This window comes from Erinaceus europaeus, chromosome 3 (assembly GCF_950295315.1).
Source record: "Erinaceus europaeus chromosome 3, mEriEur2.1, whole genome shotgun sequence".
In the NCBI taxonomy this organism is placed as follows: domain Eukaryota; kingdom Metazoa; phylum Chordata; class Mammalia; order Eulipotyphla; family Erinaceidae; genus Erinaceus; species Erinaceus europaeus.
Genome location: NC_080164.1, coordinates 64,878,128 through 64,892,173, shown reverse-complemented (window position 1 = coordinate 64,892,173; position 14,046 = coordinate 64,878,128). Strand labels below are relative to the sequence as shown.

At 42.3% G+C, this 14,046-nt stretch overlaps 1 protein-coding gene across 1 annotated transcript; it reads left to right on the top strand.

The window, feature by feature from the left end:
- The first annotated feature begins 218 nt into the window (after window positions 1–218).
- On the top strand, window positions 219–8,028 carry CHCHD5 (coiled-coil-helix-coiled-coil-helix domain containing 5). Its single transcript, XM_007538353.3, has 3 exons — window positions 219–385; window positions 467–629; window positions 7,848–8,028. The coding sequence occupies exons 1-3, from the start codon at window positions 234–236 to the stop codon at window positions 7,869–7,871; spliced, it is 339 nt and encodes a 112-aa protein (XP_007538415.2). The 5' UTR covers window positions 219–233; the 3' UTR covers window positions 7,872–8,028.
- The last annotated feature ends 6,018 nt before the right edge of the window (window positions 8,029–14,046 follow it).

Here is a 14,046-nt window from a genome sequence, read left to right as displayed (position 1 = left end):
CTTCACTGCCTGTGAAGTGACTCCCATGCAGGTGAGGAGCTGGGGCTCGAACTGGGATTCTTACATGCAGTCCTTGCGCTTTGCACCACCTGTGCTTAACCCACTACACTAGCGCCCAACTCCCTGTCCCAGAGTTTTTTAGACTAGATCTACCTCATAACCTCTCCTCCCACTCCATACTCAGATCAGAACTCCCTTTCCTGCCTGTTACTTAGAATTTTCTTTATCCTTCAATGTCCTGTAGGCAAGCAGCCCTGGAGATCACCGCTCGCTATTGCAGCCGGGAGCTGGAGCAGTATGGTCAGTGTGTGGCAGCCAAGCCTGAGTCATGGCAGCGGGATTGTCACCATCTCAAGATGAGCATTGCTCGATGTACATCTTCCCAGTGAGTGTTGGGCAGATAATGGGGAGTGGGCAACGATGTGGAAGTCTCTCCAGGCCTGAATGAAATCCCTTGCCTCCACAGCCCAATCGTCCGTCAGATTCGCCAAGCCTGTGCTGAACCTTTTGAGGCCTTTGAGGAATGTCTTCGACAGAATGAGGCAGCAGTGGGCAACTGTGCAGAGCATGTGCGCCGCTTCCTGCAGTGTGCTGAACAAGTGCAGCCATCACCTTCACCAGCTCTGGATGTAAGTGTGTAGCTCTCCAGTTCATCAGTGAAGATTCTGGAGTTCTCAGCCCAACTCCACTCAGCTCACACAGATCTTTACCATCCATCCAGAATCCAGAACCGGATCACCTCTTGCCCTCGTTTAGTCCAGCAATCTTTTCCACCTCCACATTACCTGCCCCTGCCTTTTCCCTAGCCTTTCTGAATCTCCTCTTATCTTGCCTTCATAGAGTGGCCAAAGAGAAAATTCTAGAGGCGGGGGGAATATATATATTTGATGGGGCTTGGTGCCTGCACTATACATCTGCTGCTTTTTCCTTTTCAGAAAAATTTTAAAAAATTATTTAGTTATTCACTTTGTTTTTGCCATATATAGGTAATAAAAAAGAAAAGAAATTTGTGAAAATGCAAAAGAAAGCTATTAATAAAAACTTTTTTGGGTGGTCCAGGAGGTGGTGCAGTAGATAAAGCTTTGGACTCTCAAGCATGAGGTTCAATCCCCAGCAGCACATGTACCAGAGTGATGTCTGGTCCTTTCTCTCTCTCTCTCCTCCTGTCCTTCTTTTTAATAAATAAAATCTTTTTAAAAAATTTATTTATTTATTTATTTTAAAGATTTTATTTATTAATGAAAAAGATAGAAGGAGAGAGAGAGGGAGTCGGGCTGTAGCGCAGCGGGTTAAGCGCAGGTGGCGCAAAGCACAAGGACCGGCATAAGGATCCCGGTTCGAACCCCGGCTCCCCACCTGCAGGGGAGTCGCTTCACAGGTGGTGAAGCAGGTCTGCAGGTGTCTATCTTTCTCTCCTCCTCTCTGTCTTCCCCTCCTCTCTCCATTTCTCTCTGTCCTATCCAACAACAATAATAACTACAACAATAAAAAACAACAAGGGCAACAAAAGGGAATAAATAAATAAATAAAATAAATATTAAAAAAAAAAAAAAAGAAGGCGAGAGAGAAAGAGCCAGACATCACTCTGGTACATGTGCTGCCGGGGACTGAACTCAGGACCTCAGGCTTGAGCGTCTGTCTGATGCTTTATCCACTGCGCCACCTCCCAGACCACAATTTATTTATTTTCCCTTTTGTTGCCCTAGTTGTTTTTTTTATTGTTATAGTTATTACTATTGTTGTTGTTATTGATGTCATTGTTAGATAGGACAGAGAAATGGAGAGAGGAGGGGAAGACAGAGAAGGGGAGAGAAAGATAAGACACCTGCAGACCTGCTTCACTGCCTGTGAAGTGACTCTCCTGCAGGTGGAGAGCTGGGGGCTGGAACCAGGATCCTTATGCCTGTCCTTGGGCTTGGTGCCAAGTGCGCTTTACCCTCAGCACTATCGCCCGACTCCCAAATACAATCTTTAAAAATTTTTTTGGAGAGGAATTAGTGGTTTACAGTAAATGTAGCTATTGATACAATTTAACTTTTTTACTATGATAGAAATAGGGTGAGAGAGGGAGAGAGACTCCTACAGGCTGCTCCACTTATGACGCTTCCTCCCCACCAGGTGGTGACTGCAGACTCAAACCCAAGTCCTTGTACATAGTGACTTGTGTGCTCAACTATGTGTACCCCCATTTTTATTTTACTTTATTTTTGTGATTTATTTGTTCATGAGAGAGAACACCAGCGCATCACCCTGGCACATGCAATGCCAGAGATTGAACTTAGAACTCCATCCTTGTAGGTTCAACAGTCTAGCCACTGGGCCTGTGCTGCTGAAGACTAGTTCTTTTTTTTTTTTTTTAATATTTTATTTATTAATGAGAAACATAGAAGGACTCCCTCTCTCTCTCCTTCTATCTTTTTCATTAATAAATAAAATCTTTAAAATAAATAAATAAATAAATAAAATCTTTTTAAAAAATTTAACAGAGGGGGTTGAAAATAGGATAAGAAGATCTTACTCTTTAATTTACACAGTGTATAACAGTTTGTGGTAGTAAAATGTCATAGATAGGTACAGTTTTTCAAATGTCTACTATGGATCAGTGGAATAGCTCACTTGGAAGGGTGCCTGCTTTGCCATGTGCACAACTCAAATTTGAGCCTAGGACATACATAATATACCTCTTGCTATTGTATCTTTATCTCTATCTGAAATAGCTTGAAGTCATGAAGCCCCCCCAAAAACCAGTAAATTAATTAATTAATTAAATGTCTACTGCCTTGGGCACAGTAATGGAAAAAAAATCACTGAAGGACACTGATCTCAAAGTTTATTGTCCCCCACTTATACTAAAATTCTCAAGGCGAGTTACAGTGATAGCATAATGGTTATGCAAAGACTTTTGTGTCCATGTCTCCCAGGTCCCAGGTTCAATCCCCAGTACCACCATGATTAGAGCAATGCTCTGATTTAAATTTTTCTTTTTTTTTATTGAGATACTACCCCTTCTAAACACCTTCAAATTTGCCCCCGCTCTACTCTTGGGGCCCCATCTTTTCTTACACCAAGAGTAGATGCCTCCTGTTGAATCTCCATTTTCAGTTTTACCCCTTCACACAGTAATCTCAGGGATCTGACCATGTTTCTAATTGAAACTTTTGCCATGGTTCTCAGCTTTCCACCAGGCCAGTTTAAACTCCAACATATCCTATGGGATCATGAAAGATATGACTCTCCCTATTTTCTTTTTTTTTAATTTCTTTATTGGGGAATTAATGTTTTACATTCAATAGTAAATACAATAGTTTGTTCATGCATAATATTCCCCAGTTTCCCATATAACAATACAACCCCCACCAGGTCCTGTGTCATCCTTCTTGGACCTGTATTGTCCCCACCCACCCACCCCAGAGTCTCCCTATTTTCTAATTCAGGTTCTATGCTGTTACTTGAGTGTCTCTTCTACCAGCTTTTTATCCAACTATTTCTGCCTAGATTGCCCTTACAAAATCCATCTAAATAATTCCTGTTCCAGTTTATTTATTTATTTTTTAAAACTTTCTATTTGACTTTGATAGGGAATGAGGCAAAGAGAAGGAGAGAAAGAGATCTGCAGGCTGAGGAGACAGCATAATGGTTTTTTTTTTTTTTTTAATTTTTATTATCTTTATTTATTTAGTGGATAGACAACCAGAAACTGAGAAGAGGAGGAAAGCTAGAAAGGGAGAGAGACAGAGAGATACCTGCAGACCTGCTTTACCACTCAAAAAGCTTTCCCTTGCAGGTGGGGACTGGGGGCTCGAACCCAAGTCCTTGTGCACTGTAGCATGTGTGCTCAACCAGGTGCGCTACCACCCGGCCCCTCCTGTTCCAGTTGAAATGTCACTTCTAGAAAACTGACCCTGCTGGTCCATCCCTATGCCCAGGTCCCCCAAGGTCCCACAGCTCCCTCACTAGTGGTTCAAATATTACCTTTTAAGTATTTCCCTCACCTGCTTTAGGAACATCCTTGGCAAAAGATTGGGCAGATACCTTCTAGCACGCCCTGTAATTATTATTAGTTTTTTTTCCTTCTTGTAATTTTATTGGGGATCAATAATAGTTTACAGTACAGTTGTTGACATATGGTTTCTCATCTCCCTTCCATAAGTGTCTGGCAACACTCACCATCATGCACCAGGACCCTAAAATTCTACCAGCTTTATTCCTCTCCTCCCCCAGAGTCCTTTTGCCTTGGTCCAATACACCAAACCTAGTCCAGGTTTAACGTAGTAAAACAAAGTTTTCCCTTTCTGTCCTTGTTTCATATGACTACTATTTTTTAGATTCTTTTTTTTTTCTTGCCCCCAGGGTTATTGCCGGAGCTTGGTGCCTGCGACACGAATCCACTGCTCCTGGCAATCATTTTTTCCCCTTTTGTTGCCCTTGTTGTTGTGGTTATCACTACTGTTGTTGTCGTTGGATAGGACAGAGTGAAATGGAGAGAGATGGGGAAGACATAGCGGGGGAGAGAAAGATAGACACCTACAGACCTGCTTCACCGCCTGTGAAGGGATTCCCCTGCAGGTGGAGAGCTGGGGGCTCAAACCGGGATCCTTACACCAGTCCTTACACTTCGTGCCACATGCCACGTGCGCTTAACCCTCTGCACTACCGCCCAACTCCCAGATTCTTTTTAATTTTTTTATTTTTATTTCTTTATTGGGGAATTAATGTTTTATATTCAACAGTAAATATACAATAGTTTGTACATGCATAACATTCCCCAGTTTTCCATATAATAATACAACCCCCACTAGGTCCTCTGTCATCCTTCTTGGACCTGTATTCTCTCCACCCACCCACCCCAGAGTTTTTTACTTTGGTGCAATAACATTCTTTTTTTTTTTTTAACATTTATTTATTTATTTCCTTTTGTTGCTCTTGTTTTATTGTTGTAGTTATTGTTGTTGTTGAATAGGACAGAGAGAAATGGAGAGAGATGGAGAAGACAGAGGGGGAGAGAAAGATAAGACACTTACAGACCTGCTTCAACGCTTGTGAAGCAACCCCATGCAGGTGGGGAGCCAGGGGCTCGAACCGGCGTCCTTAAGCTGGTCCCTGTGCTTTGTGCCATGTGCACTTAACCTGCTCGGCTACCTCCCAACTCCTGTGACTACTATTTTCAATAAGAAAAAGTAGGTAGGGGAATGGCTGAACGGAAAGGTCCAGGAGGTGGTGCAGTGGATAAAGAAAGCATTGGTTTCTCAGTCATGAGGTTCTGAGTTCAATCCCTGGCAATACATGTACCAGAGTGACCTCTGGTTCTTTCTCTCCTATCTTTCTCATGAATAAATAAATTATTTAAAAGAGAGAGAGAGAGGGAGTTGGACGGTAACTCAGCGGGTTAAGCGCAGGTGGCGCAAAATGCAAGGACCTGTTTAAGGATCCTGGTTTGAACCCTGGCTTCCCACCTACAGGGGGTCACTTCACAGGTGGTGAAGCAGGTCTGCAGGTGTCTGTCTTTTTCTCCCCCTGTGTCTTCCCCTCCTCTCTGTTTCTGTCCTATCCAACAATGACGACGTCATTAACAACAACAATAGTAACTACAACAATAAAAAAACGGGCAACAAAAGGGAATAAATAAATATTACAAAGAAAAGAGAGAGAGAGAGAACACTAGACTTGAGTGCCTGAGCCTCTTGATTCAGTCCTCAGCACAGCAAGTAGCAGAGAGGTGCTCTGGCTTCTCTCTGTCACTCATTCACTGTCTCGTGAAACTCCTTTGTACATAGTAAGTGAAAAGTCTTAAAGAAAAAAAAAAGGCAGAGGTAAGTGAAAGAAAGGTTTGGGCTCTATGAACAGACACTATCAGTAAAGACATAAATTTTCTCAGAAAATGCTCAGGAATGATTGCATACTCTTCATGCTAGTTTCTTAGTCATATGCTGATGACATTTTTTTCTTTATTAATGGTTTACAGTCAACAGTAAAATAAAGTACTTTGTACATGTGTAACATTTCTCAGTTTTCCACATAACAATTCAGTCCCCTCTAGGTCTCCTGCCATCATGTTCCAGGACCTGAGCCCTCTCCCTACCCCCATCCCAGATGTAATACACCAATTCCAGTCCAAGTTCTGTTTAGTGTTTTCCCTTCTGATCTTATTTTTCAATTTCTGTCTGTGAGTGGGATCATCCCATATTCATCCTTCTCTTTCTGGCTTATCTCACTTCACATGATTGCTTCAAGCTGATGGCATTTCTTTCTTTTTTTCTTTTTAATTTTTTAAAAAAATTTTATTTTACCTTTTGTTGTCCTTTTTTTTTTATTGTTGTAGTTATTATTGTTGTTATTGATATCCTCATTGTTGGATAGGACAGAGAGAAATGGAGAGAGGAGGGGGAGAGAAAGATAGACCTGTGAAGCAATTCCCCTGAAAGTGGGGAGCCGGGGGCTTAAACCATGATCCTTAGGTGATCCTCCGCTAACGCCCGACTCCCGCTGATGACATTTCTTTCAAGTGTTTTTGGCCCTGAGCAATAAAATGCCACCTTTCCATATGTTCCTTCCCTTCCTAGACAAGCAACTTGCTTCTTTCTGGTCTTTTGATGGCCACTTCTACTGTCAAAATATACTTTCTCCTCTGTCCGCCAAGTAAGCTTTTAGAAAATGAATATTAGGTCACATCTCTCCCCTTTGCAACCTTGTTGTGGTTTCTCTTTGTACTCAGAGTAATTAACACCATACCCAGCTCCTCTCTATTCTCCTTCTTGGCCCTGTCATCCTAGTTACAGCTTGGTTTCCTGGGTCCGGAGCAGTGAGATTTGGGTGGTCTCCCCTCTACAAAATAAATGCACAGCCTCATCTCATCAAACATGATCTAAAGACTATGGGGACTGGGGTGAGAGCATGATGGTTAAGCAAAAACATTTTATGCCTGAGGCTCCAAATCCCCTAGGTTCAGTCCCCAGCACCACCATAAGCCAGAGCTAAACAGAGCTCTGGTATTTAAAAAAAAAAGTGGGGCAAGATAACATAATTATGCAAAAAACTACATGTCTGAGGCTCTGAGTCTCAGGTTCAGCCCCCCACACCATCATAAGATGAGCTAATCAATGCTCTGGTTAAGAAAAACAAACAAACAAAGACTATGGAACAGCTGATGTTAATCTATCTGTCAACTAAAGTGCTTGTATGGACTCTTGCACACACACTATGATTCTTGCCCCCATTTAATTTTCTTCATAAAAGTTATTAGCAGGGAGTCGGGCTGTAGCGCAGCAGGTTAAGCGCAGGTGGCGCAAAGCACAAGGACCGGCATAAGGATCCCTGTTCGAACCCCGGCTCCCCACCTGCAGGGAAGTCGCTTCACAGGTGGTGAAGCGGGTCTGCAGGTGTCTATCTTTCTCTCCTCCTCTCTGTATTCCCCTCCTCTCTCCATTTCTCTCTGTCCTATCCAACAACGACAACAACAATAACAACTACAACAATAAAACAACAAGGGCAACAAAAGGGAATAAATAAAATAAATATAAAAAAAAAGTTATTAGCAGTTGTTATATTTTTTGTTCATTTGTTGTCAGTCACTCCCTAGAGGCAAGGATTTGTACCTGCTTCATCCTCTGCTGGATGCCCCAGAACCTCTTAACAGTGCCAAGGACACAATGGGTGCTCTGTAAAAATACAACAGATAATCCTTCCCAATTCCCAGTGTCAGCTCACTACATCCAACAAGTTCACCTTCACCTTCAGACTATGGCCTCTGCCAGGCCAGCCTCTGCTGTGTCTACATAATCTCCCCAGCATTGGTCCCAGGACCAGGCATAAAGCAGGTGTGTATAGATGTTGCTTTGTTTTCTCCATAGGCACATCCACTTCCTGCTTCCTGAGGACACTCTGTATCATAGGAAAACTACATGAGTGACTGGCCACTTGATGCTTCCACCCTAAGAATGGCTTGATGGGACACGAAGGGGTATGGACATGGGCCAGGTTTTTCCCTGGACATCAAGACACTGTAAATAAAGACTCTTATTTTAGGTTTGATTCCTGCCTTCACCTGAGGGACACTGGGGCATCGAGAAGAGCCAGTTGGGCAGAAACCCTGGTCTTGTGTTTCCTAACTTCACCATGTATGCTGAGTGAGGAAGAGTCTAGGAGGGATTGGGACAAGGTGCTGCCTCTGTTTACTCTGGTTAAGATGGCCCGCCTTGCATTGTTAACTCTACCAATAGTCATTTCCTATCTCCTTCTGTGTGGATATGGGGAAAGACTTTCTCCCTTTCACTGTAGCCTGTGCTAATAATTTAATGATTACTTGAGGCTTAGGAGAACAACAAAGAACTCATAGTTTTCCCTCTTGGTCTCAGAAACAGTTTTGTGATAGACATGGATATTAGGTAGTGGAGATAAAAAAGGTGAGGTGTTTTTTTTTTTTAAATTTAATTTTATTTATTCCCTTTTGTTGCCTTTGTTGTTTTATTGTGTAGTTATTATTGATGTCGTTGTTGTTGGATAGGACAGAGAGAAATGGAGAGAGGAGGGGAAGACAGAGGGGGAGAGAAAGACAGACACCTGCAGACCTGCTTCACCGCCTGTGAAGGGACCTGCCTGCAGGTGGGGAGCCAGGGGCTCGAACCGGGATCCTGACGCCGGTCCTTGAGCTTAGCGCCACCTGCGTTTAACCCGCTGTGCTACAGCCCGACTCCCTTTTTTTAAAAAAAAATTTTAAATTATATTTATTTATTGGATAGAGGCAGCCAGAAATTGAGAGGGAAAGGGGAGATAGAGGAGAGAGACACTTGCAGCCCTGCTTCACCACTCGTGAAGCTTTCCCCGTGCAGGTGGGGAGCAGGGGCTCGAACCTGGGTCCTTGCGCACTGTAACGTGTGCCCAACCAGGTGCGCCACTACCTGCTCCCATTAATTTTACTTATTGATTAATGAGAAAGAAAGAGAGAAAGAACCAGACATCACTGGTACATGTGTTTCTGGGGGTTGAACTTGGGACCTCATGCCGCTGCGTCACCTCCTGGACCACGAGGGTTTTTGTTTTTGTTATTCTGGAAAACGGCTGCATTAAAAGGTATGGTTTAGGGAGTCGGGCAGTAGTGCAGTGGGTTAAGCACAGGTGGCACAAAACACAAGTACCGGCACAAGGATCTCGGTTTGAGCCCTCGGCTCCCCACCTGCAGGGGGCTCGCTTCACAAGCAGTGAAGCAGGTCTGCAGGTGTCTGTCTTTCTCTTCCCCATCTCTCTCCATTTCTCTCTTGTCTTAGCCAACAATGACGACATCAGTAACTACAACAGTAAAAAACAACAAGGGCAACAAAAGGAAATAAATAAATATTTTTTAAAAAGTTATGGCTTAGAGCCTACTGCACATCTGTTTCTAATTTGCATTTTGGAGAGAGAGAGAAGGGGAGATAGAGAGAGAGAGAGACAGACAGACAGACAGACAGACAAGTGTAACAGTGCTTTACCACCTGTAAAGCTTCCCCTCTGTAGATGGGGACTGAACCTGGGTCCTTATACACTATAATGTGTATACTCAGATCAGATGTGCCACTACCCAGCCCCTCTAGTTTATATTTCTAGAAGCCAGTGCTGAGAATCTGAGCAATAAGTATATTTGAGTGTTTTTTTAATTGTTAAATTTTATTTATTTATTTATTATTGGGTAGAGATAGAGAAATTAAGAGGAGAAAGGGCAAGAAAGATGCCTGCAGCACTGCTTCACTGCTAGCGAAGCTTTCCCCCTGCAAGTGGGGATTGGGGGTCTAAATCTAGGTTCTTTTTTTTTTTTTAATATTTATTTATTCCCTTTTGTTGCCCTTGTTGTTTTATTGTTGTTATTGATGTCCTCGTTGTGTTGGATAGGACAGAGAGAGATGGGGGAGGAGGGGAAGGTAGAGAGGGACAGAGAAAGATAAACACCTGCAGACCTGCTTCACCACCTGTGAAATGACTCCCCTGCAGGTGGGGAGCCGGGGGCTAGAACCAGGATCCTTATGCTGGTCCTTGCACTTCGCACCATGTGCGCTTAACCCGCTGTGCTACCGCTGGACTCCCTAAACCTAGGTTCTTACACATTGTAATATATGCACTCAACCCAGTGTGCTACCACCTGGCCTGCAAGTATTGGGTTATTGGAAAAAACATGACACATTTTTACATTAAAAAATATGTCATGACTTTTCCGACAACCCAGTACTAGTATATTTGGATTACGATCCTCGAAACACCTGGAGAAAAGTGGAGAGGTGAAATAAAAGCAGCCAATGAAAAGGGTGTTATCTAACCAGTTACCACTGTAGACAGCTGGGGGTTCAGTTCCACAGGGAACTCTAGGAGACTGCAGAGAACATACTTTTGTTACCCAGTCCAAAAGGCAAAGAAGTTGGGGAGTATATCCAACAAGTCTTCACTTGTTGAGGGCTGTTTTCATGGCCATTGGGTAGTATGTGATAATAAGAATGCTTTTTAAATGCTTGACATAATTCACAAATGATGCATTTGGCTGGGTGGTGGGCACACCTCATTGTGTGCACATGTTACCATTATCAAAGACCTGGGTTCAAGCCCCTGCACCCCACGTGCAGGGTGAAGCTTCATAATGGGTGAAACAGGTTTGCAGGTGTCTCTCTCTTTCCCTCTCTGTCTCCCTGTCCCCTCTCAATTTCTCTCAGCTCTATCAAAAAGAGGGAAAATAGCCTCTAGGAGCTCTTTATTCATAGGGCAGGCACCGAGCCTCTGATAATTCTGGTCGCAATTAAAAAAAAAAAAAAGGAATGACTGCATTCAATCAAGTAGACCAGCTATAAGAATGGAGAAGTTATTAGGGAGTTGGGTGGTAGTGCAGCAGGTTAAGCGCACGTGGCGCAAAGCTCAAGGACCGGCGTAAGGATTCCGGATTGAGCCCCCGGCTCCCCACTTGCAGGGGAGTCGTTTCACAAGCGGTGAAGCAGGTCTGCAGGTGTCTTTCCTTTTCCCTCCATGTGTTCCCCTCCTCTCTCCATTTCTCTCTGTCCTATCCAACAACGAAGACAGACAACAACAATAACTACAACAATAAAACAACAAGGGCAACAAAAAGAGAATAAAAAAAAGAATGGAGAAGTATTGGAAATTATTTGGGAAAGGACAGTTGGGTGGGTGTGTGCAATATTGATCTGACAACACCTAGATTCTGAGGAGACCACAGTATTCAGGTCAATGGACTAGACATGAGGGGATGGCAGTTGACCAGAAATTGTTTTTGAGGGTCTCCTTCTCACCTTTAGCAACTAAATTGAGAATTGCATTCTTGTCGTACTATAATAGTGATATTTTGGTCAGCACTCAAATTCTGTGAGTGAGAACTTAGTTTATACCATCAAAAAGTTTCAAATAAATAGAAAACAAAATCTCTAAGAATTAATCTTGGGGGGAAAAAAGTAAACTGACTTCTACTATTGAGTATGCTTGATTATTATTATTAAATTATTAATTAATTAATTAATTAATTTTCCCTTTTGTTGCCCTTGTTGTTTTATTGTTGTAGTTATTATAGTTGTTATTGATGTCGTCATAGTTGGATAGGACAGAGAGAAATGGAGAGAGGAGGGGAAGACAGAGAGGGGGAGAGAAAGACAGACACCTGCAGACCTGCTTCACTGCCTGTGAAGCGACTTCCCTGCAGGTGGAGAGCCGGGGGCTTGAACTGGGATCTTTACGCAGGTCCTTGCGCTTAGTGTCACCTGCGCTTAACCCACTGTGCTACCGCCTGACTACCTATTTTATTTATTTTTATTAATGAGAGAGAGGATGAGAACCAGAGCATCACTCTTGTACATTATGCTGCTGGGATTGAACTCAGAGCATCACACTTGAGAGTCCAATGCTTTATCTCTTTGCTACCTCCTGGATCTGTGTGTTGTGCTGATTTGTTTATTTAATTTTGACAGAACAGAGAAGTTGAAAAAGAGTGAGGGGTAGACACACACACACACACAGACACACACACTCACGCAGCACTGCTTCACTGTTTGTTCTGAAAGTTGGGATCAAGACTTGAACTTGGATCCTTGTGCATGGTAATGTGTGCACTTAACCAGGTGTGTTACCACCTGGCCCATTTATTTATTTATTTATTTATTTACCACGGCAGTACTCAGCTCTGGTTTATGGTGGTATTGGAGATTGAACCTGAGATCTTTTTGCTACCTCCCCAGCCCAGTGTGCTGCTTAAAAAAAAAAAAAAAAAAAAGTTTTGATGCCAAAGGCCAGGTGGTGCCACCTGGCAAAACACACATGACTATGCCTGTGTTCTAGCCTCCTGTCCACACCTGCAGAGGAAAAGCTTCATGAGCTGTGGAGCAGTGTTGAAGGTATCTGTCCTCATTGTCTTACCCTGTATCAGAAGGGGGTGGGGTGGGGGGGGGTGGATGGCTCCTGGGAGCAGTGGCACTGAGCCCTAGCCAATATATATTGCTATGTTGTTCTCCCTCCCTCTCTCCTTTTTTGAAAAAATATGCTTAATTTTATTGAGAGAGAGAGTGATACAGAGATACTATTATGTTGTCCCCCCCCCCCCCTTCTTTTCCCAACCAGAGCACTACTAGGATTGAATCTGGGACTTCAGAACCTCTGGCAAAAACATGTTTTGCATAACCAAGACTCTTATTTTTTCCAAGTCATCTTATTGGAGAAACAGTTTACAGACAGTTGTTGACACATGGTACAATTTCTCATCTATGGGTGGGGGTGAGACAGCATAATGGTTATGCAAGGAGACTCTCATGCCTGAGGCTCCAAATAATAACAACAATAAAAAAAAAAACAGGGGCAACAAAAGGGAAAATTAATAAATATAGAAATATTTTTTTTTAATTATAAAAAATTAAAACATTTTAAAAATGGAACTTACATAGAAATTAAAATGGATATTATCTATACATATGATACTTTTATCTAATTACACAGTAAAATAATTTTGACTTTTCTGTTTCCTTTTCCAATAATTCTCTAAATTGTCCACAGCGTTTAGGCATCATTCTTTTCTTTCATGTAGTGATAAAGCAGAAAATCCTAATTATTCCATGTTAAATTCTTGTTGGGAGGATGTTATCACATTGGACCAGCACCAGGAATCCATCGTGTTTGGGATTGCTGAATGTAGAGCTGTGAGTCAAAGTGAATTTTATATAATAAAGTAAAAAAAAAAAAAAACTAAAATCCTTCTGTACATTTTGAGAAAATGGAAGAAATGGCCAAAGTGGACAGTGTGAAAGCTGTAGTATCACAGGTTAGTGAATTAGATTCTTTTCATCAGTGTTAGACACAAAATGTCCGGGACTCTTAACAATATCTTTTCATTTGCATTGGCAAAAGCTTTTAGACTGTATTAGGTTTGCCAGAATTTACATTTGCACTGTCTGCCAAATATGGAGATAAATAAGCAAAGTGTAATTTACATTTGCATAAGATCAATATTTTTTTTCAATATTTTTGAAGTTATATGGTAATAGTTATTGAGAAGGTGATTTCATTTAATTTTTTTTATATTTATTTATTTTCCCTTTTGTTGCCCTTGTTGTTTTTCATTGTTGTTGTAATTATTAGTATTGTTGTTATTGATGTCATTGTAAGATAGGACAGAGAGAAATGGAGAGAGGAGAGGAAGACAGAGGGGGAGAGAAAAATAGACACCTGCAGACTTGCTTCACCGCCTGTGAAGTGACTCCCCTGAAAGTGGGGAGCCAGGGGCTCGAACCAGTATCCTTACTCTGTTCCTTGCACTTCAGGCCACCTGCGCTTAACCCGCTGCACTACCGCCTGTCTCCCGAAATTCCTTTTTTCAAATCAAAGTATCTTGGAGCTAGTGAGACAGTGTCTGTTGCTGCCATGCTACAGTTGAATAACTATAGAAAATGCCACCACTAGACCTGATAGAATCAACTTTGTACCATAAGGGCCAACTTATTTTTTGTCAGAACTTATTTTTTGTCATTGTTAGAATTTCCCCCTTTTCTTAGCTCCCAAAATACATTACTGATGTGAGCTGAACCAGAAAATGCCATTTTA